The following is a 24,703-nucleotide window of genomic DNA, read 5'->3' as shown; positions in this document are numbered from 1 at the left end:
TATTTGCTTGACTATAGCTTCTGAAGTATAAATTATGCAAGTAGAGTAAAATATAAGATTTTAGTACACAATAAATGGATGCTTCTGAGTAGTACGTATGTAAAATCAGTTCTTTAAGTCCATAATTCAGATGTACATATTCACATATATACACGCACATGTGCTCATAACTTGAAGTCAGTTACAATCACGCTTAGGTTTTAGGTTCAAAAGTTTAGGTAGATAGCTGTCAAACTATGTATGTGTATATATATAAATATGTGTATACATTAAAAAACTTTTTAAACTTCCTTTCAGACTGACTGGATGGGTGCTGCTGAAACTGTTCAACAGCTTCTTTTGGAATATTCAGATTCACAAGGGTCAACTTGAGATGGTTAAAGCTGCGACTGAGGCAAGAATTATGGGAATCTATCATTCTTTTCTCTCCACATTTTGCAGAGTGATTTTGGAATTTTTGGGGAATGTTTTTTTGTATACTCTTGTGCAGTCCCACACATTTGCAAGTTTCCCCCATGTGAGATAACTACAGTAGCTTTGTATCTGGGGGGACAAGTGGTGTAAAGAAGGACCTGTCAGCAACATGCAGGATTCCTTCTGTAAGTTACCTTGCAATAATTCTGAAAATCAGATAGAACAGTCCTTATTTTATGAATGAGGAAATAAAGGCACATATAGATTAAGAAACTGTCCCAAGTTATGGCCAATAAGTCATTTCTCTAGAATTTCAAACCAAACCAACCTTGTGTCCAAAACCTACATTCTTTTTATATAATTAGGGCTTCCTCTCAGAAGATATATGATGGAGTCACCTTGAATTCTTGATTGCTCTCTTTCTTCCCTGATTATTTTTCATTGTTGCAGTTGTTTTTAGCTAGATAATATATAATTGAAATATTAATTGCCATTCTTATTTACTGAAAAATGTTTTTACAGAATGAGTCACTAATTAGCTAGTGTTTGAATTTGTAATTCAATTTTCCATTTTAATTTTAAATTTGGCATCTTTCCTTTTGCTAGATGAATTTGCCGCTTATATTTCTGCCAGTTCATAGATCACACATTGACTATCTCCTGCTCACTTTCATTCTCTTCTGCCATAACATCAAAGCGCCGTACATTGCTTCAGGCAATAATCTCAACATCCCCATCTTCAGGTAAGATCACCTTATTTTGAAAGTTAAGGTATGAAGATTATGTTTTGAATTTTTATTTTTCTATTACAACTTTAGATACATTTTATTGTAATGAGGACATTAGGATTTTTAGCTTTATTTTAAAAGAATGCATGTTGTGGGAAATTTGAAAAGTACAAAAAAGACTGAGCAACTAACACTTAGATCAATTCTGACTGTATTAGTTCAGACAAAAGATGATGAAGGCTTAAAGGTATAATAGTTCTCTCAGAGAAGCGGTCATAGATTTGAGAAGTGTTTAGTCTCAAACTTCGGAGCACAAAGCATCGCTCAGGTCAGCTGTGTGAGGAATAGAGAGCGAGAGGAGGATGAGTGTGAGAGTGACCCGAGGGGAGCAGGCTGGCGGGTCATGCAGGCAGGGCCTCACAAGGGGGCGGTCACTGCTTTGCATGCCAGGGAGTCTGATCCTCAGCCTCACAGTCCAAGGAGTTCCTTCGTAATTCCCTCGGTTCAGAGTTCTGTAGCTAATCTGACTCACATGAGTGAAGAGAAGCCATTCATACGTGCAGTCAGCCGATGCTTGCCCACATGTTCTCCAGGCAAGGGTGAATAAGACACATAGTTCTTGCTTTCAAATAGTTCATATAAAACAGTGGGGAATATAGACAAACAGCTAACTCTAATCCACTGTGATATGATGGTACAGACTTTTCCAAGTATCATGCTTTTCCAAGGATCAGAATATCTATGCTTTTCCTCATGGATACCTCTTCCTAGCATCAAGGAACCTGGAAAGTTGAATTAGAAAGTCATCAAAAAATATGTCTTTTTTGAAAGGGAGCTTCCCTGATAACTAGTTGGTAAAGAATCCTCTTGCAATGCAGGAGACCCCAGTTCAATTCCTGGGTTGGGAAAATCTGCTGGAGAAAGGATAGACTACCCACTCCAGTATTCTTGGGCTTCCCTTGTGGCTCAGCTGGTCAAGAATCCGCCTGCAATGCGGGAGACCTGGGTTCAATCCCTGGGTTGGGAAGATCCTCTGGAGAAAGGAAAGGCTACCCACTCCATTATTCTGGGCTGTATAGCCCATGGGTTACAAAGAGTTGGACATGATTGAGCGACTTTCACTTTCACTTTTTCCAAAAAGTGTTTAGGCATAGACTGAGCATGAAGAGGGCTATTTCATCTGGGCTCTAGAAAGCCTTGCCCATAATAGTTTGCGTCTTCTATAATCAGAACAATTTATGTCCTCATTCCCTCTATGTTGGATTGGTTCTCAAGGTGGCTCTCTGGGAATTGCCTAATAAACACTGGTAATTTCTTCCCTTTTCGTGACCTCTGTGCCAGTTAGCTTATTATTCCTTCAGCTATGACAGACTCTAAATAATCTGACCTGTTTATTTGCAGTGTTCTTTTGTTGCATGTCAGTCTGTACAGTCACAAAGCACTTTTCAGGAGGGGTTATTTTTGTGGATGGTTCATCTCCTTAAGAATTTGTTCTGCAAAGTTTAACTTTCAGAGAGTTAAGTTAACTTTCAAAGACATTAAGTTCCAGGGATATCTTACTGTCCTCCTTATGCTGACTATCAGATCAGATCAGTCGCTCAGTCGTGTCCGACTCTTTGCGACCCCATGAGTCGCAGCACGCCAGGCCTCCTTGTTCATCACCAACTCCCAGAGTTCACTGAGACTCACGTCCATTGAGTCAGTGATGCCATCCAGCCATCTCATCCTCTGTCGTCCCCCTCTCCTCCTGCCCCCAATCCCTCCCAGCATCAGAGTCTTTTCCAATGAGTCAACTCTTCGCATGAGATGGCCAAAGTACTGGAGTTTCAGCTTTAGCATCATTCCTTCCAAAGAAATCCCAGGGCTGATCTCCTTCAGAATGGACTGCTGACTATAGAAGGTGCCAAAACTGTGTATTAATATTTACATTAATATCACACTATTTGAACAGAGGAGGAGGCTCTGAGCTTGGAAAGGTTGACAAGTATTGGAAAAATTCTGCCTCCTATCAAAATAATTCATCAGTTTTGTAGGCAGAGACATGGGGTTATAAGAATTGTTTGTTCTATGTGTGCGTAAATGAAGCAAATTTTTATTTCATGCTTTGGGAGGATGGTTATGCTTGGTTCCAGTTTGATAAACTTATCCTTATCTCACTGGGATACTCTCTAAGAAATAACTTATTTGAGAAAATTTCCCCAAAGGAGCTTTTTTAATATCACATTCATCTTGAAGTGAATGTGCCATAGGAAAATTTGGGGATGTCTAAAGATCAGTGTCTTGAGACCCTGGACAGGGTTTTAAAATTGAGCAGTATTTTATAATCCTCTTAAAATCTGTACCAGCACCTTTGCAGGGTAATGTATCATGGAAACTCCTTTTGGCATATAACAGATGTAACAGAGCTTCATTATACACAGCGACATTCTGAAAGCTAATGCATAATGTAAATGACAGAAATGTGTCAACTATATGGGTAATGTCCAGATTTTCATAATCAGCAGCTCAAACAACACCTGTGGCTTATATCCACACTGGAACTTGAGTCTTCTTTTTACATTTTTTTTTAAATTAATGCATTCTTAAATTTATAGTACTTTGATCCATAAGCTTGGAGGCTTTTTCATACGACGGAGGCTAGATGAGACGCCAGATGGACGGAAAGATATTCTCTATAGAGCTTTACTCCATGGGGTATGTGTAATCTCTAATTATCCTTAAAGTTGTTATGGTAGTGATTATAGCAGAAGAAAGAGAGACTTGATTGAGATTTTTAAAAAACAGTTGTCTGAGTAATTATTTCAATGATTATTGCTTGGGTATGAGTTTGCCGATTACTTTTTGTTATCATCAAAATATAACATTGGAGATGCTCTTTTGCTATTATTTGTGTAAAATATTTTGTCTGTAGTGAATTTTAAGGGTTTTTTGTTTTTAAGATTTGACTTTGCTGAGCTTATTCTGAGTTCATGAGTTCATGTTTTCCTTTCTTCTTATATGCCAGCATATAGTTGAACTACTGCGACAGCAGCAGTTCTTGGAGATTTTTCTGGAAGGCACACGCTCAAGAAGTGGAAAAATCTCCTGTGCTCGGGCAGGACTTCTGTCAGTTGTGGTAGATACGCTGTCCACCAATACGATCCCAGACATCTTGATAATACCTGTTGGGATCTCTTACGATCGCATTATTGAGGGTCATTACAATGGCGAACAACTGGTAAGAAGACCACCTGCACAAAAGTCATCTTTGCTTTTTTAGCCTTTTGCTTTTAGACAAGTGCTTTTAGAATTAGTTGAGAATATTCTTGGTACTGTCTAATTTTATTAGACATGGTAGGCTGGGCTTTCATCTCCTATCGCAGCCTGGTTGGTAGTGCTAATGTGTCTTCCTGCATTTGGAGGAATTGCCATTAGATTAATCAACACCAGCCTTAGTCATAGAGTTGGGAAATGAAAGAATACTTGATACTGAGTTACCATCTTTGCCCTGGGAAGGGTATATGTGGCTTGGTGTAGTCAGAGCTTGTTGCTTATGTGTAGAGTTTTAAGTTAAACCTGAAGAATTGGTGGGATCATGTTGGCAAAGCAGCTACAAGTTAATTTAAAAAGTGGCAGTGATTTTTTTGTTGAACTTTCTGTTGAACAGTTATGAAAGAATGCATCCATCATATGCGTGTAGCTTGAATTAGCACAAAGTGAACACACCTACATAATCGCACTGAGGTCGAGGACTCTAGAAATCCCCCTTATCCCTTCTCTCATTGCTGTCCCCTCATGGGTAGCCGGTTATCTTTACTTCTTACGGAATAGATTGACTTGCCTGTTTTTGATCATTATATAAATGGAATTATGTAGTGTGTGGACTTTTTGTCTCTGGTTGCCTTTGCTCAAGCAACAACTTATTACAGATAGTTAGAATTTGTTCATTGTCATAGCTGTGTAATATTGCAGTGTATGAATATTCTACTGTTGAAAAAAAGGTTTGGTTTCCTGGTTTTGGCTGTGATCATTCTTAAACCTTTCTCTTGACCATATGTATGCATTTTGTTGAGTATGTACCTAGCAGTGGAATTGATAGATCATAAAGCATAGGTACATTCAGTTTTGTAGTTGCTGCCAGTTTTCCAGAATGGTTTTACCAACTTACTGTTCCCCCCAGCAGTTTGCAAGTTCCAGAGGGGTTTAGTTTTGTTCTTATTTAGTGTGAAAGTCCTGGTCATGGTACTTAGGTCAAGCTTATTGCTCAAAACATACTAAAAACTCAAGGACTCCTAATAAAAAATAAAGTGATAGACCTGGATAGTTATCTGTATCTCTCTTGTGAGACCCCCTCCTTGTGTTGCCTGTGCACATCCTGAACATATGCTCCCGCACCCTGATGGGGTCTCATGATGTCATATTTGAGTCCTGTGTCCATTCTACAGCTGTCATTGTGCCTTATGCATGTTAAATATTCAGGAAACACTCACTGAATGCACTCTGGGGCTGAATTTGGTGTTTGGTTGCTTAATGTTTTGAATTTGGACCATCAGGATCATCAGATCACAATAAGGTGGTCTCTTTGATTTTATCTGAGAATGTAGAACAGATTTTCAGGCCATTATGTCATCTTTACCCTTCAGTAGTTTGCAATTGTATTTTTGTGAATGATGTAAACAATGCATTAAAAGAAGTTGTGTTAAATGTTTCCTTTTTCATTGGCCAAATTACCTTCGCAATAATATCATTACATCTTTTAGCATCTTTGAATGCTCAACATTTTCTGACAGGTCTCAGCAAATGGATAGGTATTTTCCTCCTTCGTTCATTATTTTTCCAGATAAACCTTCAGTTTCCATAAAAAAATTCGTAAACTTTATCTTTGGATAATAATATTTGCATATTTGTTAGCTTTGTTGCTTACCATACTATTCTTTCAAAATTGCAAACTAGGGAAAACCCAAGAAGAATGAGAGCCTCTGGAGCATAGCAAGAGGCGTTATCAGAATGTTACGAAAAAACTACGGATGTGTCAGAGTGGATTTTGCACAACCATTTTCCTTAAAGGTGAGTGTCTATTGAGCTGAAGCTGTGTGGAAGCATCAGTCTAGCTCAGTGTCAGAAAATCTGGGCTCCAGACCAGCCTCTGATGCCTCTTCTCCATGTGAGTTAGGGCCTCAGTTTCTTCTCTTGTAGAACAAGAGTCAGACAAGAGTAGTATTAACTGAATTTTCCCACCAAAATATGCCTGTTGACAAAGGAGACTAAATGTCTGTCTTTGGGAAACACCAGTTTCATAATTTTTTGCTATCTTTTATAATTCATGAGAATTTTGCATATTGCTTTACATATATCAATATTTTATATGTTATGTCTTAAAATTGCCTTCAGGAGACATTTTTAAAAACATGTCTCGCAGCTGGGTAACACTGATGGTCCAGGGTGATGCTCTGTTCTACTGGGTGGAGTCTGATACCCACATGTTCAGAGGAAGAGTACCATCCTCATGAGAAGCCTGGGGCTGCTGGGTCTTGGAGGTCCTGCAGCTTTAAATTCTTCAGATTTTCAAATTGGGAAAGGAGAAAGGAGGATGGGGAGTTGGGAACCCCAAGATAAGGCACAGAGGTCCTGCCTCTCCTTCTGTTCCACTTGGTTTTATTTTAAGGAAGTCTAACTGCTATGCTATATGCTTTCTGGTTAAGGACCTTGTCATTTCTTACCACTTTTTTTTTTTTTTTTTTTAAATGCTGCAGAGCTTCTCGTGTTTTTGCTTTTGAATTGAGATTTTTTGAATATAATATGACCTTCGGGTTGTCAGATTTCCTTTAAAAGGGTATAGTTGGTCAATTATCACTGTTATTAATATTGGGAATGCCAACTAATTTCATGAAGACGTGAGAAAAGTTAAATTTTGCACTTAATTTTTAAATGATTTTTCTTAAGCGTCATCCTGTCTTTGGAGCTTCAGTTCTTTGATTTCATGCTTAACAACATTCTATGAGTCATTCTGCACTTCTGAAGATAGTTTAGGCTAATAGAAAGTATTTCTCATGTTATAGATCAATAGTATGGCACATTTTATTAACAACTCACTTTTAACTTTTTGAAGATGAAATTATATTTTATATATGTTTATGGAAGTGAAACAGTGGGAATAAATGGTTGTGTTTTATTTTTCCAGGAATATTTAGAAAGCCAAAGTCAGAAACCTGTTTCTGCTCCACTTTCTTTGGAGCAAGCATTGTTGCCAGCTATACTTCCCTCAAGGTAAGATTTATCACCAGATGGTCAATACCAAAATCAGATTGATTATATTCTTTGCAGCTAAAGATGGAGAAGCTCTATACAGTCAGCACAAACAAGACTGGGAACTGACTGTGCCTCAGATCATGAATTCCTTATTGCCAAATTCAGACTTAACGAAAGTAGGGAAAACCACTAGACCATTCAGGTATGACCTAAATCAAAATTCTTACGATGATAAAGTGCAAGTGAGAAATAGATTCAAGGGATTAGATCTGAAAGAGTGCCTGATAAACTATGGACGGAGGTTCTTGACATTGTAGAGGAGACAGGGATTAAGACCATCCCCAAGAAAAAGAAGTGCAAAAAAGCAAGATGGCTGTCTGAGGAGGCCTTACAAATAGCTGTGCAAAGAAGAGAAGTGAAAAGGAAAGATATATCCATTTGAATGCAGAGTTCCAAAGAATAGTAAGGAGAGATAAGAAAGCCTTCCTCAGTGATCAATGCAAAGAAATAGAGGAAAACAATAGAATGGGAAAAACTAGAGATCTCTTCAAGAATATTAGAGATACCAAGGGAACATTTCATGCAAAGATGGGCACAATAAAGGACAGAAATGGTATGGACCTGACAGAAGCAGAAGATGTTAAGAAGAGGTGGCAAGAATACACAGAAGAACTATACAAAAAAGATCTTCATGACCCAGATAATCATGATGGTGTGATCACTGACCTAGAGCCAGATATTCTGGAATGTGATATCAAGTGGGCCTTATGAAGTATCACTATGAACAAAGCTAGTGGAGGTGATGGAATTCCAGTTGAGCTATTTGAAATCCTCAAAGATGATGCTGTGAAAGTGATGCACTCAATATGCCAGCAAATTTGGAAAACTCAGCAGTGGCCACAGGACTGGAAAAGGTCAGTTTTCATTCCAATCCCAAAGAAAGGCAATGCCAAAGAATGCTCAAAGTGCCGCACAATTGCACTCATCTCACACGCTAGTAAAGTAATGCTCAAAATTCTCCAAGCCAGGCTTCAACAGTACATGAACTGTGAAGTTCCAGACGTTCAAGCTGGATTTAGAAAAGGCAGAGGAACCAGAGATCAAATTGCCAACATCCGCTGGATCATGGAAAAAGCAAGAGAGTTCCAGAAAAACATCTATTTCTGCTTTATTGATTATGCCAAAGCCTTTGACTGTGTGGATCACCCCAAACTATGGAAAATTCTGAAAGAGATGGGAATATCAGACCACCTGACGTGCCTCTTGAGAAATCTGTATGCAGTTCAGGAAGCAACAGTTAGAACTGGACATGGAACAACAGACTGGTTCCAAATAGGGAAAGGAGTACATTAAGGCTGTATATTGTCACCCTGCTTATTTATCTTATATACAGAGTACATCATGAGAAACACTGGGCTGGATGAAGCGCAAGCTGGAATCAAGATTGCCGTGAGAAATATCAATAAGCTCAAATATGCAGATGACACCACCCTTATGGCAGAAAGTGAAGAAGAACTAAAGAGCCTCTTGATGAAAGTGAAAGAAGAGAGTGAAAAAGCTGGCTTAAACTCAACATTCAGAAAACTAAGATCATGGCATTTGGTCCCATCACTTCATGGCAGATAGATGGGGAAACAGTGGAAACAGTGGCAGATTTTATTTTTTTGGGCTCCAAAATCGCTGCAGATGGTGATTGTAGCCATGAAATTATAAGATGCTTACTCCTTGGAAGAAAAGTTATGACCAACCTAGACAGCATATTAAAAAGCAGAAACATTACTTTACCAACAAAGGTCCGTCTAATCAAAGCTATGGTTTTTCCAGTAGTCATGTATAGATGTGAGAGTTGGACTATAAAGAAAGCTGAGCGCTGAAGAATTGATGCTTTTGAAGTGTGGTGTTGGAGAAGACTCTTGAGAGTCCCTTGGACTGCAAGGAGATCCAACCAGTCCATTCTAAAGGAGATCAGTTATTGGAAAGACTGATGTTGAAGCTGAGACTCCATTGCTTTGGCCACCTGATGCGAAGAACTGACTCATTTGAAAAGACCCCGATGCTGGGAAAGATTGAAGGTGGGAGGAGAAGGGGATGACAGAGGATAAGATGGTTGGATGGCATCACTGACTCAATGGACATGAGTTTGAGTAAACTCCGTGAGTTGGTGATGGACAGGGAGGCCTGGCGCACTGCAGTCCATGGGGTCGCAAAGAATCAGACGTGACTTAGCAACTGAATTGAACTGAACTGAAGATTTATGGAACTTCTTTATACTGAATATCTGTTATTTTCTATATCGGACTTCCCAGGTGGTGCCAGTAGTAAAGAGACTGCCTGCCGATGCAGGAGACATAAGAGATACTGGTTTGATCCCTGGGTCAGGAAGATCCCCTGGAAAAGGGCACAGCAATCCACTCCTGTATTCTTGCCTGGAGAATCCCATGGACAGAGGAGGCTACAAAGTCCATAGGGTTGCAAAGAGGTCAGACATGACTGAAATGACTCAGCACACACAGATTTCTTATATTGCATGGAAAAAATTGGTTAACTTTGTTAAGGACGTTTATATTCTTGTTTTTACTTCCTCACTTGAGTAATTTTTCTCTTGGTCTAGTAAAGGATCTTGAAATAATGTTTTTGTGTATTAGTTTGAAGGTTTTTGATTATTTGGATCTTAAAATCCTTTTGATTTTGTGAATCATATATGAGTTCTTATTTGATTTCTGTTTTTGAATACTTGAAATGTTCTTTTTGGTAGTAATTTAGCTTATCCATATTGCACATTCATGTAACATGTAAAAGAGTTTCTTATGTGAATTTTCCAGAATTCAAATCAAATGGTCACTGAGAGAAATATTAAGCCTTTCTTTTTATATGTTCAAATATCGAATTTTTGAAACTTTTAAAATGGAGCATCTTGTTTTATGCATTCTTTCTGCCAGTGAGTTCTTAAAGTGATGTACCAACAGATTACTTAGTCATAAATAAATAACATGTGTTCAGGAGACTGTCTTAAATATAATGAGGTATGTGTGTGTTAGTTACTCAGTTGTGTTCAACTCTTTGCGACCCCATGGACTGTAGCCTACCAGGCTCCTCTGTCCATGAAATTCTCCAGGCAAGAATACTGGTGTGGGTAGCCATTCCCTCTCCAGGGGATCTTCCTGACCCAGGGATCGAACCCACATCTCTTGCATTGCAGGCAGAATCTTCACCATCTGAGCCACCAGGGAAGCCTATAATGAAGTATATTTTGGAGTAAAACAACTCATAGAAATAATCTATTTGTGGTTTAAATTTAGAATATGTAGTAGTTTAAAGTATCTAATACATTTGTATCTCATGTCATTTGCTTTGTGAAAGATTGGGGTTATAGAAGTCTAATTAAAAAAAACACAAAAAACTTTTTAGACCCAGTGATGCTGCTGACGAAGGTACAGACATGTCCATTAATGAGTCCAGAAATGCAACAGATGAATCCCGCCGAAGACTGATTGCACATCTGGCTGAGCACATTCTCTTCAGTAAGTAGAATTCCACTCTTTCATTCCGTAATTCAGATTCAGTGTGATGCAGTGTAAACCATACAGGTTTTGGAATCTGCCAAAGTTAGATTCTACTTCTGGTTCTAGAACTAACATGCGGGGGGTACTAAGTAAGTTATTAGAAGGAAGATCATGCTGAGAGGATTTGAGATAACTAAATGAAACATCTCACACAGTGCCAGATAATTAGTAGGTGCTCATGAATTAGTCTCTTTGAACCCATTTGTGGCACAGCTTCTGGGTTTATGGTGCATGTCCCTTTCCCCTGTGACCTCGTGATCTTTTTATTTGGTAAATATTGTGTGTCTTTTGCATGTAAAGCTTTTTTCTGCCTGTGGGGACTACACATTGAGTATTGGCTCTGTACCTAAAGAGGTTCTGCTCTTCTCAGTGGGGTGGTTGTACACTAATAATGCAAGTGGGAGTGAATCAGAGTGGAGTGAGTTACATGCAGAATTAGCCATTCTTAAGTTGCAGATGGCAGCGTTGTATTACATTGTAGAGGCTGCTGTAAGGTCCGAAGCAGCAACAGCTTGGGACGTCTTCACCCTCCCCTGTGCCTCCTCCCCATCAGGTTGGGCCCTCCGCTCTTGCTGGGATGTCTTCACCCTCCCCTGTGCCTCCTCCCCATCAGGTTGGGCCCTCCGCTCTTGCTGGGATGTCTTCACTCTCCCCTGTGCCTCCTCCTCATCAGGTTGGGCCCTCTGCTCTTGCTGGGACGTCTTCACCCTCCCCTGTGCCTCCTCCCCATCAGGTTGGGCCCTCCGCTCTTGCTGGGATTTCTTCACCCTCCCCTGTGCCTCCTCCCCATCAGGTTGGGCCCTCCGCTCTTGCTGGGATTTCTTCACCCTCCCCTGTGCCTCCTCCCCATCAGGTTGGGCCCTCCGCTCTTGCTGTCAGTGTGGAGCATCCTCACCTCATCTTGCTCCTTTCTGTCTAGCCGCTGCTGCTACTGCTTTACGCTGGACCAAGATCCTCTTTTCTGAGGATGTCTGATGGAGTCTCTGCTTAAATCCTGGATGCCGAAAATAATACATCCTTAAATGTTGAAAAACTGGAAAGTAAAGATAAAACCCACTACCCAGATGACCAGATGGGTTGCTGACTAGTGTATAAAAATATTTTTTTTTTTGCAGTTTTGTGCTGTTTTCCATTTATAAAACAAGTATTTTGAAAGCTTTTTAAATATACTTTTTAAAGGCCAAATATATGTGGTACTGGGAACTTTTTCGTTTCTTAAACACTGGAGGTAACATTAATTATGAATGAAGTATTCGTGAATTCATTATCATCTCAGAAAACCCATAAATGGTGTCTTTGTCTTAGATTATTCCATAGACGTTCTCATATTTGATATGTATGATTATAAATTTCTACCAATTTGGAATATTGAGTTTGGGACTATAGTCATTCTCAGATGTCTGTCTGTACCCTTCCTTCCTACCTCTGACTTGCCTCTGGTCCAGGTTGAAAAGAGGAAGTTAAAATCGATTTCTGGGTTGAGGGTAGACCTATCTTAGACTGAATTCTATTATATGAGCAATGATCTCTAATGAGCTTCCACTGGTCCAGAGCAAATTGTGATTTCCCTTTGGTGAATCAGATATAAGAGATATGGTAGAGGTCTTTTATAGTTTTATATGCTCCTAATTATGATACTTTTTTTTTTCCAAGATTTAGGTACTTTAAAAAAAAGTTTCAGCTATATTAAAAAAGCAGAACTAAAAGATTTGTGTTTGCCTTCCAGCTGCTAGCAAGTCCTGTGCTATTATGTCCACGCACATCGTGGCCTGTCTGCTCCTCTACAGACACAGGCAGGTACGTCTGCAGCGTCGCTGGAGTTCAGCCGGAAGCAGGGAAATGCTGTGTCAGCTTTTCAGATGCTTGTCCACTGATAGATCTGGCCCCCTTTCAGCTAGTCCTGTGAGTGAAAATCACTCAGTCGTGTCCGACTCTTTGCGACCCCATGGACTGTAACCCTCCAGGCTTCTCTGTCCATGGAATTCTCCAGGCAAGAATACTGGAGTGGGTGGCCATTCCTTTCTCCAGGGAAATCTTCCCAACCCAGGGATCGAACCCAGGTCTCCTGCATTGGAAGCAGATTCTTTACCATCTGAGCCACCAGGGAAGCACAGTCCTGTGAGGTGAACAGTAAAATAATCTAAGGACTCTGCCCACAGGGGCTTACAACCCAATGGAGGAAGACATCTATCTGAAAAAAGCCTCAGAACTGTTTTATCTGACAGGAAGGCATTCTTTGAGGAATACAGTTAACGGAAATAAGGCATGTCTTTCGACACATAGAAAGTATTCTGATTGCTAATGGTTTCCAAGCTATTTGACTTGTATTTAGGACTTGCGCTCTGCTTTCCTACAACACACTTGTCTAAGCCCTGTGATGGGAAAGAGACTGCCTGTCTCTGTCACAGTCATGTTCTGAACACCAAACGCAGTACCATTACGTAAATACCAGCTAAGAAATTTGAGAAATTCTTGCTAAGAAATAAGTAGTGCTTCTCTCCAGAAGGTGGCTTTTTTCCTTTGAGATCTTACATGCTACATCATGTTTTGTGGCTAGAGTATGCTCTGGACATGAAATATCTTGACATTCCTGGGGGACAGCTTTTTAACCAGTTTTCTAACTTTCTTTACACTGGTGTTCTGGCTTTTTTTTTTTTTTTCCTGACAGCAAACTTTAGGAAAGCCAAGGCAAGGGGAAAAAAAAAAATCCATGGGGCAGTCTTTCCATCTTTTGAGAAGTGGGTTTTGTGTTCTCATGAGACCACTTCTGTCTGTTTTTATAGGGAATTGGCCTCTCCACATTGGTGGAAGACTTCTTTGTGATGAAGGAGGAAGTCCTGGCTCGTGATTTTGACTTGGGTTTCTCAGGAAATTCAGAAGATGTAGTCATGCATGCCATACAGCTCCTGGGAAATTGTATCACAATCACCCACACCAGCAAGAATGATGAGTTTTTTATTACTCCTAGCACAACTATCCCATCAGTCTTTGAACTCAACTTCTACAGCAATGGGGTGCTCCATGTCTTTATCATGGAGGCCATCATAGGTATGTCAGGCCCTGAAGTATTTTCATGGCAAATCAAGTGGCCAGAAGCACGTGATGGTGTCTACTTCAGTTTGGATGATAGTCCCTTGTTTCAGGGAATGTGTTGCTATAGTTTTAAAATAAAAGTGTCATCTGCTATTTCACTGATTATAGCTTATTTTTGTATTTGCTATTCAGTGAGTAGTAACTGAACTACTATATACATAGTATTACCTGATTTACCAAGTAGGAGAGGTCAGATGTCTTGCTGCCCAGGAGCTGGAAATCTAGGTGAGATGAGACATACTTGTAGCAGTGGAGTGAGCTGGGGGACAGGGGAGACGGAGAGCAGAGGGCATGGAAGGTTTGACAGGGTTGGAAGCACATGGAATCCGAAGAAGTAAATTCTGGAGGGAGTTTCTTAAATTTCTCCAGTGAACGCAGATAATTATTTTGGATGTATCAGTGATCTTTTGTGGTAGTCCAGCCAGTCTGAGCCTCTCTGAGGTTTTTCTTGGAGATCTAAGGCTGCAGCTTTGCTGATGCTTTTACTTTCTCAGCCTGCAGCCTTTATGCAGTTCTGAAGAAGAGGGGCCCAGGAGGACCCGCGTCTCCCAGCTTGGTCAGCCAGGAGCAGCTGGTGCACAAGGCTGCCAGCCTGTGCTATCTGCTCTCCAATGAAGGCACCATCTCTCTCGTAAGTGAAGACTCTTTAGTGTGTCCTCTTCTCTTATTCTTGAGCATCTTAATGAAAACATAAAATGCTTTCCTCTTAGAGAAGTTTTGGTCTATTACTGAAGCTTTACATCCTCCTCCTGGGTCTCACTGACCACCAGACCACTGGGTTGTTACTGTCTTGGTTTGCTCTTGGGGTCACTGCTCCAGAGAACCCTTCCTGTGCTGTGATGGCTCCAAGGGCTCAGCGTTCTCTGTCACTCAGATCCAGAGGCACAGAACCTCTTATCATGCATAAGCCACTGGGTTAAGGGTTTGCAAATGATTAACATGCCCACCCACAGATGAGAGAAACCTAGACGATGAGAGTCAGAAACAGTCTTAAAACTCATCTGCTCAGCCCCTCCTCCAAATGGGGAAACTAAGGCCCACCAGAACTAACGAGCATTTATGTTATATTTAAACACTTCTAGACATTTATACGGAGAAAGCAATGGCACCCCACTCCAGTACTCTTGCCTGGAAAATCCCGTGGATGGAGGAGCCTGGTGGGCTGCAGTCCATGGGGTCGCAAAGAGTCGGACATGACTGAGCGACTTCACTTTCACTTTTCACTTTCATGCATTGGAGAAGGAAATGGCAACCCACTCCAGTGTTCTTGCCTGGAGAATCCCAGGGACGGGGAAGCCTGGTGGGCTGCCGTCTATGGGGTCGCACAGAGTTGGACACAACCGAAGCGACTTAGCAGCAGCAGCAGCAGACATTTATAATGAGGCATACATATTAAGCAGTAGAGAGATTTTTTTTTTCCCTCAAAGTCATCAATGAGTAAAATTCTTATTTTAAAGTCTGTTGTTTTCCACTTATGGGAATGTGTCCTGCAACATTTCTGAGCACGGGTGTTGGGAGTACTGCCCTCCTCCACAGCATTGTCTGTATATGTTATATTTGTGTCCTGTTGTGGAATCTGTTTTGTATGAATCTGGGGGGCAGGATGGGAGAGAAAAGGGTAGATAAGGCTCTCAAGGTGGTGTTGTCTTTCACTTGGGTTTTTTTTTAATTACTTGAATACATATTGCATTTCCTCATCCACCACCTTGTGCACAGCATTTACTGTAAGATAGATTTTGCAGGGAAATTGTCTTATAATGGGAAAAAATAGGTGTAGGGGCCGGACACATAGCCCTTCGGAGGCCACACTCTCCTGGAGGGGTGGGGCTCGGGGGACTCAGCTCAGGAGCTCCGTCTGCAGGTGGTGCCTCACTGGGCGCCCTGCCAGTCAGATAACAAGGTCTCTTCTCAGACTTTGTCCACAGTGTGAGCTTGTCAAGAGGGTGGCGTCGGAAATCTTAGTGCTTGACTAGTGGAGTGAGGCAGGGGATACCATGGAAGTATTTGGCAGCCACTTTGTACGCTGTCTTCTGTCTCTAAAAAAATAAGTGGGAGACCATGACATTTACACTGAAATGCCTTTTCTTTGCAGCCCTGCCAGACCTTTTACCAAATTTGCCATGAAACAGTGGGCAGGTTTATCCAGTATGGCATTCTTATAGTGGCGGAGGTAAGAAGACGAGTTTGCCTTTGTTTGCCTTTAGTTTCTTATTCTTTATTATCTTTTCTACCACCTGCTTTACCAATGATTCCGTTTGATGTGTGTGTGTGTGTGTGTGTGTGTAGAGAGAGAGAGTCATGTCCAAGATGAGATGAGAAAAATAGGAATGGAGAGTAAATGTCTTTTGAAATGGTCTAACATTATTTTGGGTCCTTTTATGTAACTGGTGTTGCATAAAGCATATCTTGACTTGGTTCCATGGCATCCAGAAGCCTGTGTTCCAAGACCAGATCTTCTGCATATCTATGTGCTTGTAGCTTTCATGTGTACATTTTTCTTTTTTGAGATTGTGTTTTAATTTTGGCAGCTTTTGTATAAAGGGTGTGGCCTGGGAAAATAGATACCAGTTTAGCAGAGCTGATGGTACTTTAATTGACATGCTGGTAGCTTTCACCCTCACTCTCCTTTCTTCTTTCCTCTCCTGCTGTCTCCCGAGTGATTTTAGGTTTGGAGAGGGTGGTGGGCTGATCTCATGACTGGCTGGACAGAACAGAGTAGGGGAGGGCATGAGAGAGGGCAACTTTGGGGTCCAGCCGGGCGGGTGTTTGTGTGCCTGTGCATATTTATTAACTGTTGGTCATTTCCCTGGCATAGCAAGATGATCAGGAAGATATCAGTCCTGGTCTTGCCGAGCAGCAGTGGGACAAGAAGCTTCCGGAACCTTTGTCTTGGAGAAGTGATGAAGAAGATGAAGACAGCGATTTTGGTGAGGAGCAACGAGATTGCTACCTGAAGGTACTTGGGTGAAGAATCTGGGTGGACACCACAGTGCTGAGTTGAGGCTCATGTTGCCACAGATTGACAGGGTGCTTAAAAACTGGGCCTCTGGTGATGTACTCAGAGAGCTCACAAACTGGCCGTGGCACTTTCTGCCCAGTTAAGACAATGAAACTGAACTGAATTAATACCTGAAACGATTCAGTCTGGGGTATAGATAAATGGAAGAAGAGATGAAAGTCTCAGCTTTCAGGAAGATGAACGTCATAGATGATACCCTTCGTGACACTCTCACCAGAATGCACGGGTACAGACCGGTAGCCATCCCTGCACTCACCGCTGAAGAGGCAGAGGTTCTGTTCAGGCATCACCAAGGCAAGGCAGTGCTGTGCCAGGTGAGGGAGAGGAGTCGTTCACATTCTGCTGCCGCTGGCCTAGTTGCTCTGCTTGAGTCGTGTTCCATCTTGCCATCGCTTCCAGAATTTCATGCATCAGGCTCTTTGCCTTTTTTTAAACAAATCCTATGAGAAAATTTGATTTTTAAAAGATTGATTGTCCCTGCTTTAGTAAAAGCGATTTTGTCTAATTTTAATTTTAGCAATTAGTAATAATGACCCTACTTCCCTGAATACCCTAAGTGGATTGCTTTCTTTGCAGTGGGTAATACACACACACACACACACACACACACACGCATGCGTGCATGCACAGGCACACACAGACATACATGTGCATACAGAGTCAGGAGAGTCCAAGTGACTTTGGGGGTTTTTTCCTTTTAGGTATTATTAGTTTCAAAATGGGGCAGTAATCTTGCCCCAGGGAGGCTTATGCACCCCATCACCACCACCACCTTTTCCTGCGGTGCTGGACTGGGCCAGAGGCCACGTGGGAGTGGCGGGCCATGAGGGCTGGGAGGGACTGAGATGACGTCAGGGGTCTTAGCACGTGGTCTTTTGTGCACTTGAGTGACTGCTGAGCCAGGCTTCAAAGCCCAGAGGGTCCAGCCTGGGGACCAGCCATTTTCGGTGATGACAGTATGTCATAATTATGTCATTCATGTACAACCGTTTTTCCTAGGCAGCTATTCAATGAACGTAAACCTCAAATACCACGAAAGTCACCGGTTACAATAAAGAACACATTTCAAAACCAGCAGTTGTCTCCAGGGGCGATTCTGAGCCCACGGAGCAGTAGGCTGCTTCTGTGTGGGACAGCGAGGGACCGCCTTCTTGAGCTGCTGGTGCTCCAAGGCGGTGTGTCTGTCCCCCCACAACTGGGTCTCCCACTCTCGCCTCCCAGGTGAGCCAGTCCAAGGAGCACCAGCAGTTCATCACCTTCCTGCAGAGGCTCCTCGGGCCTCTGCTGGAGGCGTACAGCTCTGCCGCCGTCTTCATTCACAACTTCGGCGGTCCTGTCCCCGAGCCTGAATTCCTGCAGAAGCTGCACAAGTACCTGATCACGAGAACCGAGAGGAGGGTTGCCGTGTACGGTATGTGTGCCCCTCTCTTGGCTTCTTTTGAAAGCTATGTCGGTTTTGTTTACAGGAATCTGCTCATTGCAGATAGTTGGAAAAAAAGAATGCAGAATTTATCCTGACCTCTCACTCCATGGATCGCTCCTCTTTGGGTGTGTTGTATAAATTGAATTACACAGATTATATACTCATGTCTGGCAGTTTTCTCCTAACACTGTAAGCGAGATTCATACGTGCTGTTGCGTGTAGTTGTCTATTCTTGCTGTGTTGTAGTATTCCACTGTATAAATGTTTACCACATTTCGCTGATTCGTATCCATCACTGATGGATATTTGGGTTTTGCAGTTCAGAGCTCCTCTGAATAGTGCTGCCGTGAAGATGTTTGAGTGTGTCCTTGGGTGAACAAATGGACTTATTTATGTAGGCCTGTGTAGGAGAATTGCCTGTTGGCAGGGTGTGGTGTGTTTGGCGTTAGTTAGGTGTGGTCCAACATTCCCGAGTGCTAAACCCGGGAACTCCCAGCAGCAGTGTGCGCCTCTGTGGCCTCCCCCCGGCTGACACCTGGTTCTGTCTTTTATGGAAAAGGTGTGATTGGGGTGGGAGTAGCATTCTCTACAGTTATGCTTTAGGACTGCAGCTACTTTGATTCAATAATTTTTAAAGCCGTGACGGATCTAGAGATAATCGATGACTAGATATTTATCTAGAGATATCTAGAACTCTACAGATTGGTATATAGAGAGATGTATAGCTACATCTATAGCTGTATCTCTAGATTGAGATCAAGACCCAGAATCACCTCACTTTAGAGATGAGGACACTGTTCCAGATCATGCAGCTAGTTAAAGGGCAACCTGGGTTTAGAATTCCTTTTTTCTGACCTCTGGGCTTGCGCTGTTTCTGGTTTCACTGCAGTAGGAGTCACCTATGCATTCCTGCACAGTTTAAAAGAACTTCTACCTTCTGGCTCATTTGAGTCTCACAAAAGGCCTTCAAGATGGATGTTTTGGGTATTTCTGTTTCCCTTCCTCTTCTCTCTGTGCTTCCCTGCTTCCTCCCCTTCCTCTCTCCCTTTTTTCTCTTTCTCTCCCTACCCCTCTCTCCAACCCCACCACCCCCCTCCCCAAAAAGATGACAGTAAATTTAAAGAAAGAGCAGACCCTTCACGGCCTCACAGGTGACTGGTAGAAAAGGGAGCATGGCGCAGGCCTCGGACTTGCTCTGACCTCCTCCCAGCCTCCTACACTCTCTTCCTGTGGGTACTGGGGTTTTCTTTGTCGCTGGGCCTAAACATCTGACGGGGCCTGATTCTGTCTCCACAGCTGAGAGCGCCACTTACTGTCTCGTGAAGAATGCTGTGAAGACGTTTAAGGATATCGGGGTGAGTGTCCACCGCTTATGGTACGAGAGCGCGTGTTCACTTCTGTCCTCTCTCTGTTTAGATCTAGGCTGTCTGAGTCACCTTCGTGTTGGGCTGGACCCTGAGAGAAGCAGTTTCTGCAGGATTAATCATGCAGGCATTTCTGGGGATTGGGAGGAGGAGGGGCATGTTGAAGGTGAGGCCCCTCTGCACAGATTTACTTGAATGTTCCAAAATTGTCCTGGTTTTCATCTTCATCCTAAATGAAGGTGTCCATGTGTTTCAAGATTCTACTACAGTTTTGGTGGGAATGTTAATTATGCCATATGATTTTCAGTTATTTTCTTGTGTTTTTACCAGTATTGCTAGAAGTATCCTCAGCTATCCTTTATCTTCACAAATTACTTGGGACATGAGTTCCATGGAGGTACTAGTGGTCTTTGTAAGGAACTCTTCTGTGACTTTACTCTAACATAAAATTTAAAATCTAGTACACTAGTAAACCCCACTCCTGCGCCCATAATCTCCCACCCCCGTAACCTTCCTACCCCGTGCTCACACACACCCTACACGTACATTTTCTTAAAGCCTGGATATGGCTTTATGTACCTTACTGCACATCAAGTAAGGGTTGGTGACAGGAATGTCTCCCCACCCCCTTACCCTTTTTCATTTGTCTTTAATTTAATCTAAACTTTCTCTCTAGGTTTTCAAAGAGACCAAACAAAAGAGAGTGTCTGTTTTAGAACTCAGCAACACTTTTCTACCTCAATGCAACCGGCAAAAACTCCTGGAATATATTCTGAGTTTTGTGGTGCTGTAGGTAACTTCGGGCACCTCTGGCAAGTGAAGGGAGCGGGACCGGTTCCTCGTAGGCCCCGCCTGTGGCACGAGAGTGGACGGCGCCACCGTGTGGTCGGGCCTGACCTGTCCTGACGCGACCTCCTGGAAGACAAGTGCCTTCTCCCCTCCGTGATCTGTGATCGCTGGGCACTGAGGTGACACGCAGCCTGCAGATCACACCACGGGGGCCCCAGCCTCCGTTTGCAGTTCACGATCAATAGATTGCAAAATGAGATTTTGGAGTTTATTAAAGATTTACATTCTAAATATAACAGTTAGGGACTTATTACTGTGATGGACACACAAATGTAGTTGATTCTAAAACTGAATCTTGTTTAGTACACTTAATGCTGTCAGGTAATTTATTAGTATATGTTCTGATTAATGCTTCCTTTAAAAATAATTGAGTCATCCATTCACCGTTTTTTGTTTTTTTCATTTTTTTCTGTTTTTTTTCGGTTTTATCTATGTCAACTGTAGCTAACTGTTAAATGGGAGCATTTTTTTCCCTCACAAAGTGCTTTACAAATGAATGGGCTATTCACACATAGGTGTCACTGTGCTGTCTGTTGTAGTCAGGTATAGAAGTGTTTAAGAGCTAAATGAAAACACGATATTAATTTAGGTCAGAAATAGAGATAATCTGACCAGTCAGCTTGTACCAGGAAATAAATTTGGCTGGTGAAATTCAAGATAAACTAAGCCGGAAAATTGACTTTGAAAATGTTTGCTCATGTGAAAAAGTGCCATTGAGTTTTAAATGACAGGCAAGTGTTTGGGAGCAACTCCTGTTTCGTGTCTGTGTCACTTCCCTGCCACCCTCCGCCCACCTCCTGCCTCAGGCAGTACCTGCCTCTCAGGTACAGTTGTTTCTTGGAGATAGCAACTGTTCTAACCTATTAGCTTGGCCTGATTGCCTGTGTAAGTGTGAAGCACTCTGGCTGCAGCCTCATGGCCCAGGCCTCTTACGTCCTGTAGACTGGTTGTACGCTTTTGAGTGGCTGGTACCCACTCAAGTTGGGCAGAGTACCAACCTGTGGGTTGTACATCACATATGTGATGGCCCTGCGGCCTGGCATTTGTAGATGTTTTTAGCTTTGAGAAAAAGAAAACCATGGTTCTTTAAAAATACGCATGGGTTATTTTCCTAAACCCTGATGCCATATAGTGGCAGATAATTATGAAAAATTGTTCATAACAGGTAGGTGCCTTTTTTGTGAGCAGGGATCGTAATTGTTCACTAATTGTGGTAATGATGGTGATTTCTTAAAGATCATGTGATAGAAAACGTTTTCTAACAGCTGACTGTTTCTTCTTCTCTCCGTAGTATTATGGAATTAGGAATTTTTCCTGACAAATACTGCAGGTAATCTTTGAATTTAATAGAAAGGTACTGAGAATTAAGTTTGTACTTTTATCAGCTTGGATTTTAAACACTAATAATGTCTTGTGAGTATTCTGTGTGTGTTGGGAGAGGGAAAAATACTGATTGGTGTTTCACATTGTATGAAATTTTTGAAACTCGGAGCAATAATGCCATGCCGTTGTGATTTTCTTCCACTCTTCTCAAATTCCGCATTTAAAACATGTTTCTTTATAGGAGCTCACGTCCCATTAAGCCTTGTCAGTGTTGCAGCGGCTCTGATGTGGGGTGGGATCTTCACTGTGTTACATTCCATTTTACATTCGAAGTAGGATTGAGCTCTGTGTTTTGGGGAACAGCCAGGGAAGCTTATTTATCCCCTTGTGTGTTCCTTATCTAGGTAAGCAAACGTTCCACTAGTCTTTTTTACTCATCCATGAAATTGTAGACCAAGGGTTACTCAGACTGTCTGAGTCAAGGTTGGGACTGACCTCTCTGGACTCTGCTGCCCCCGCCTGTGACTTCCACTAAGAGCTGCTGCTCCGCCAGCCTGAGCAGGAGCAGTGGCTTCTCTGGCTCTAACTTGCCCTTTCAGTTGGTTTGTTTTCTAGAAATCTACTCAGATGCTTTGGGGAATGCAAGGTATGATTTGCTAGCTCTCTCACCACTTAACTCACTGTGAGAATAAATATGCATGCTTTCTGTAATTAACTGGTGCTTTGAAAACCTTTTTTAAGGAAGACAAATCTCAACCAAAGTTCTGCTCATCCAGACAAGCTCACCCTCTAGTTAATTTTAGCACAGCTCATTCTTTCGTGCCTCGTTACTGAACAGACATCCATCATCCCAGTAAGGCTTCCAGATACCACTGTTTTGCTAAAAGATTTATTCTCCTTGTTTTCCAAAAGCGAATGGCTTTCACGTAAGATTAAACGAACTAGGTGCTTGTAAATAATTTATTACCGTTTACTGCATTTCTATAATACTGAAATGCATGCCCTCCAGGGGAAGACAGACTGTGAGTCGAGTTAAAAAGCAAACAAAAGGACCCAATAATAAGCAATATGAAGCTACACTCTTTCAAAATGAGAAAGTCCTAAGAAATTCAAGAAATTCCTCTTAAGAGGAAGGAAGTAGCGTGAGGTGTGTAGAACTAGTAACAGAGAAAGGACCACAAGTCTGAAGTCTCTGAAGTCATGAGGGTGACGAGAAAACATACCAGGGACCGCGGTGAGTGTAAGCTCAGGTTGTGGCATTTCCAGTCTGAGGAACAAACCATTTCCCAGAGTTCTCCGTGTGTACGAAGGCTCTATGAGATGTTCTTAGGTGTTTTGTAGAAAAAGTGTTGCTGATAAAATTAATTTGCACATGAACCCTCATTCCTAGAAACTCACAGTGCACTTTAGCACAGTAAGGGCTCAGGGCCCGCCGGTCCCAAGCCTGTATTAACCCAGCATTTCCGAATCTGTGCGACCCCAGAGCCTTTTTCCCCTTTGCAACACCCCTACGGACCTCTCCTGAGGTTCACAGAAAACATTCCGGGAAACACTATGTTATGTATTTCTGTAAGAGGACAAGACAGCAACTGCAACAGAGGCACATCTGCATCGTCTTGTACGATCAAACATTGTGTTTCATGGATGTGTACTTCCTCCTCTGGAGACAATAAGCACAGGAAACTATCATATAGGTGGTCAGAACTCTTCGATGAAAGATCAGCCCTCAATGTGTCTGGGTTTTTACCTGAAAGGAGCAAAATTAACACTAGGATTAATTGGGGTAAAAAATTAAGATTTTAAGTCAGACCTGGCAGAAGACATTGCACAATCAAATGCAGCTTTTTATCCACAAATAGTTCTAGTGTTTAGAAATGACAGGACCTACCGCTGAGGTTCATAAGACTTAATTTGGATGTCAATCTGTTTTTTAAAGCACTCTTTTTAGGAACTTGAGACTTGGCATCTGGCATTTCAGTTTAATATAAAATGATGGCATTTGAAAGAGACTTTCAACTTTATTTCTAAACATCTAGAGTTCTGAAATGCCTTGATGGAATATGTTAAACTGTTTGCCTGTTGTACAAAGAAATGTTAGATTGTTGTAAAAAGGCTGATTATAGAGTACCATAAAATAGCATGGTGTGATGATGTGAATGAACTGATTTGGAAATGTGGATTGATTTTTATGCCTGTTAATATGTTGTAAGAAGCACAGAGGTGTAGCTTTGTTTTAATAAACCAAAAAGTGAATATATTCTTGATGTCTTGTATCTGTAGTTAAAAGTTCCCTACATAATTCGTTATACAAACACTTCTTGTTTGACTTCACATAGACCATGATTAAAATGCTTATAGGAAACAATCTTAAATACATTTGTGAACCTGCAGTGCATGATTTTATTATTGAGCCAGAGCTCTTCAAATTTGATCAAGCATTTGGGTTTGTAGATATCTACAGCTTAGCTACTGCCTTTCTCAGTAAATATTCACATCACAGAAATATTCTTTGGGTTTCTGTGAATATTCCTTTAAACATGGTGCTTCTGTCATTTTAATATGTTTAAGTTTATAAAAGTATGAATGGAAGTCTTGGGTTTTTCCCACTAGTTCATAATAGTTGCTCAAAATAGATTACTTTTTTGACAAATACGACAAGTTCTTTATTGGAGCAGTTTTCAGTGGATGCTTTGGGTTGC

General features: G+C 41.7%; 1 protein-coding gene across 10 annotated transcripts in view; it reads left to right on the top strand.

Annotated features, from left to right (window-relative positions):
- Positions 1 to 24,261, top strand: part of GPAM (glycerol-3-phosphate acyltransferase, mitochondrial) — an 83,618-nt gene extending 59,357 nt beyond the window's left edge. For 7 of the 10 annotated variants that reach the window (XM_070780823.1, XM_070780826.1, XM_070780827.1 and 4 more), the window contains 15 exons: positions 298 to 394; positions 1,021 to 1,157; positions 3,737 to 3,836; positions 4,147 to 4,359; positions 6,075 to 6,188; positions 7,303 to 7,388; positions 10,779 to 10,891; positions 12,660 to 12,730; positions 13,717 to 13,981; positions 14,521 to 14,657; positions 16,119 to 16,196; positions 16,842 to 16,982; positions 18,267 to 18,456; positions 19,765 to 19,823; positions 20,509 to 24,261. In XM_070780823.1, coding sequence (XP_070636924.1) covers positions 298 to 394; positions 1,021 to 1,157; positions 3,737 to 3,836; positions 4,147 to 4,359; positions 6,075 to 6,188; positions 7,303 to 7,388; positions 10,779 to 10,891; positions 12,660 to 12,730; positions 13,717 to 13,981; positions 14,521 to 14,657; positions 16,119 to 16,196; positions 16,842 to 16,982; positions 18,267 to 18,456; positions 19,765 to 19,823; positions 20,509 to 20,625 — 1,918 coding nt within the window. In that variant the 3' untranslated portion in view covers positions 20,626 to 24,261. The remainder of the gene's footprint in view (positions 1 to 297; positions 395 to 1,020; positions 1,158 to 3,736; positions 3,837 to 4,146; positions 4,360 to 6,074; positions 6,189 to 7,302; positions 7,389 to 10,778; positions 10,892 to 12,659; positions 12,731 to 13,716; positions 13,982 to 14,520; positions 14,658 to 16,118; positions 16,197 to 16,841; positions 16,983 to 18,266; positions 18,457 to 19,764; positions 19,824 to 20,508) is intronic. The other 3 variants (XR_011564291.1, XM_070780829.1, XM_070780830.1) reach the window with 3 other exon arrangements.
- Positions 24,262 to 24,703: the final 442 nt, after the last annotated feature.

The sequence above is a fragment of the Bos indicus genome, chromosome 26 (assembly GCF_029378745.1).
Source record: "Bos indicus isolate NIAB-ARS_2022 breed Sahiwal x Tharparkar chromosome 26, NIAB-ARS_B.indTharparkar_mat_pri_1.0, whole genome shotgun sequence".
Lineage (NCBI taxonomy): Eukaryota > Metazoa > Chordata > Mammalia > Artiodactyla > Bovidae > Bos > Bos indicus.
This window is presented reverse-complemented; position numbering and strand designations above follow the sequence as displayed.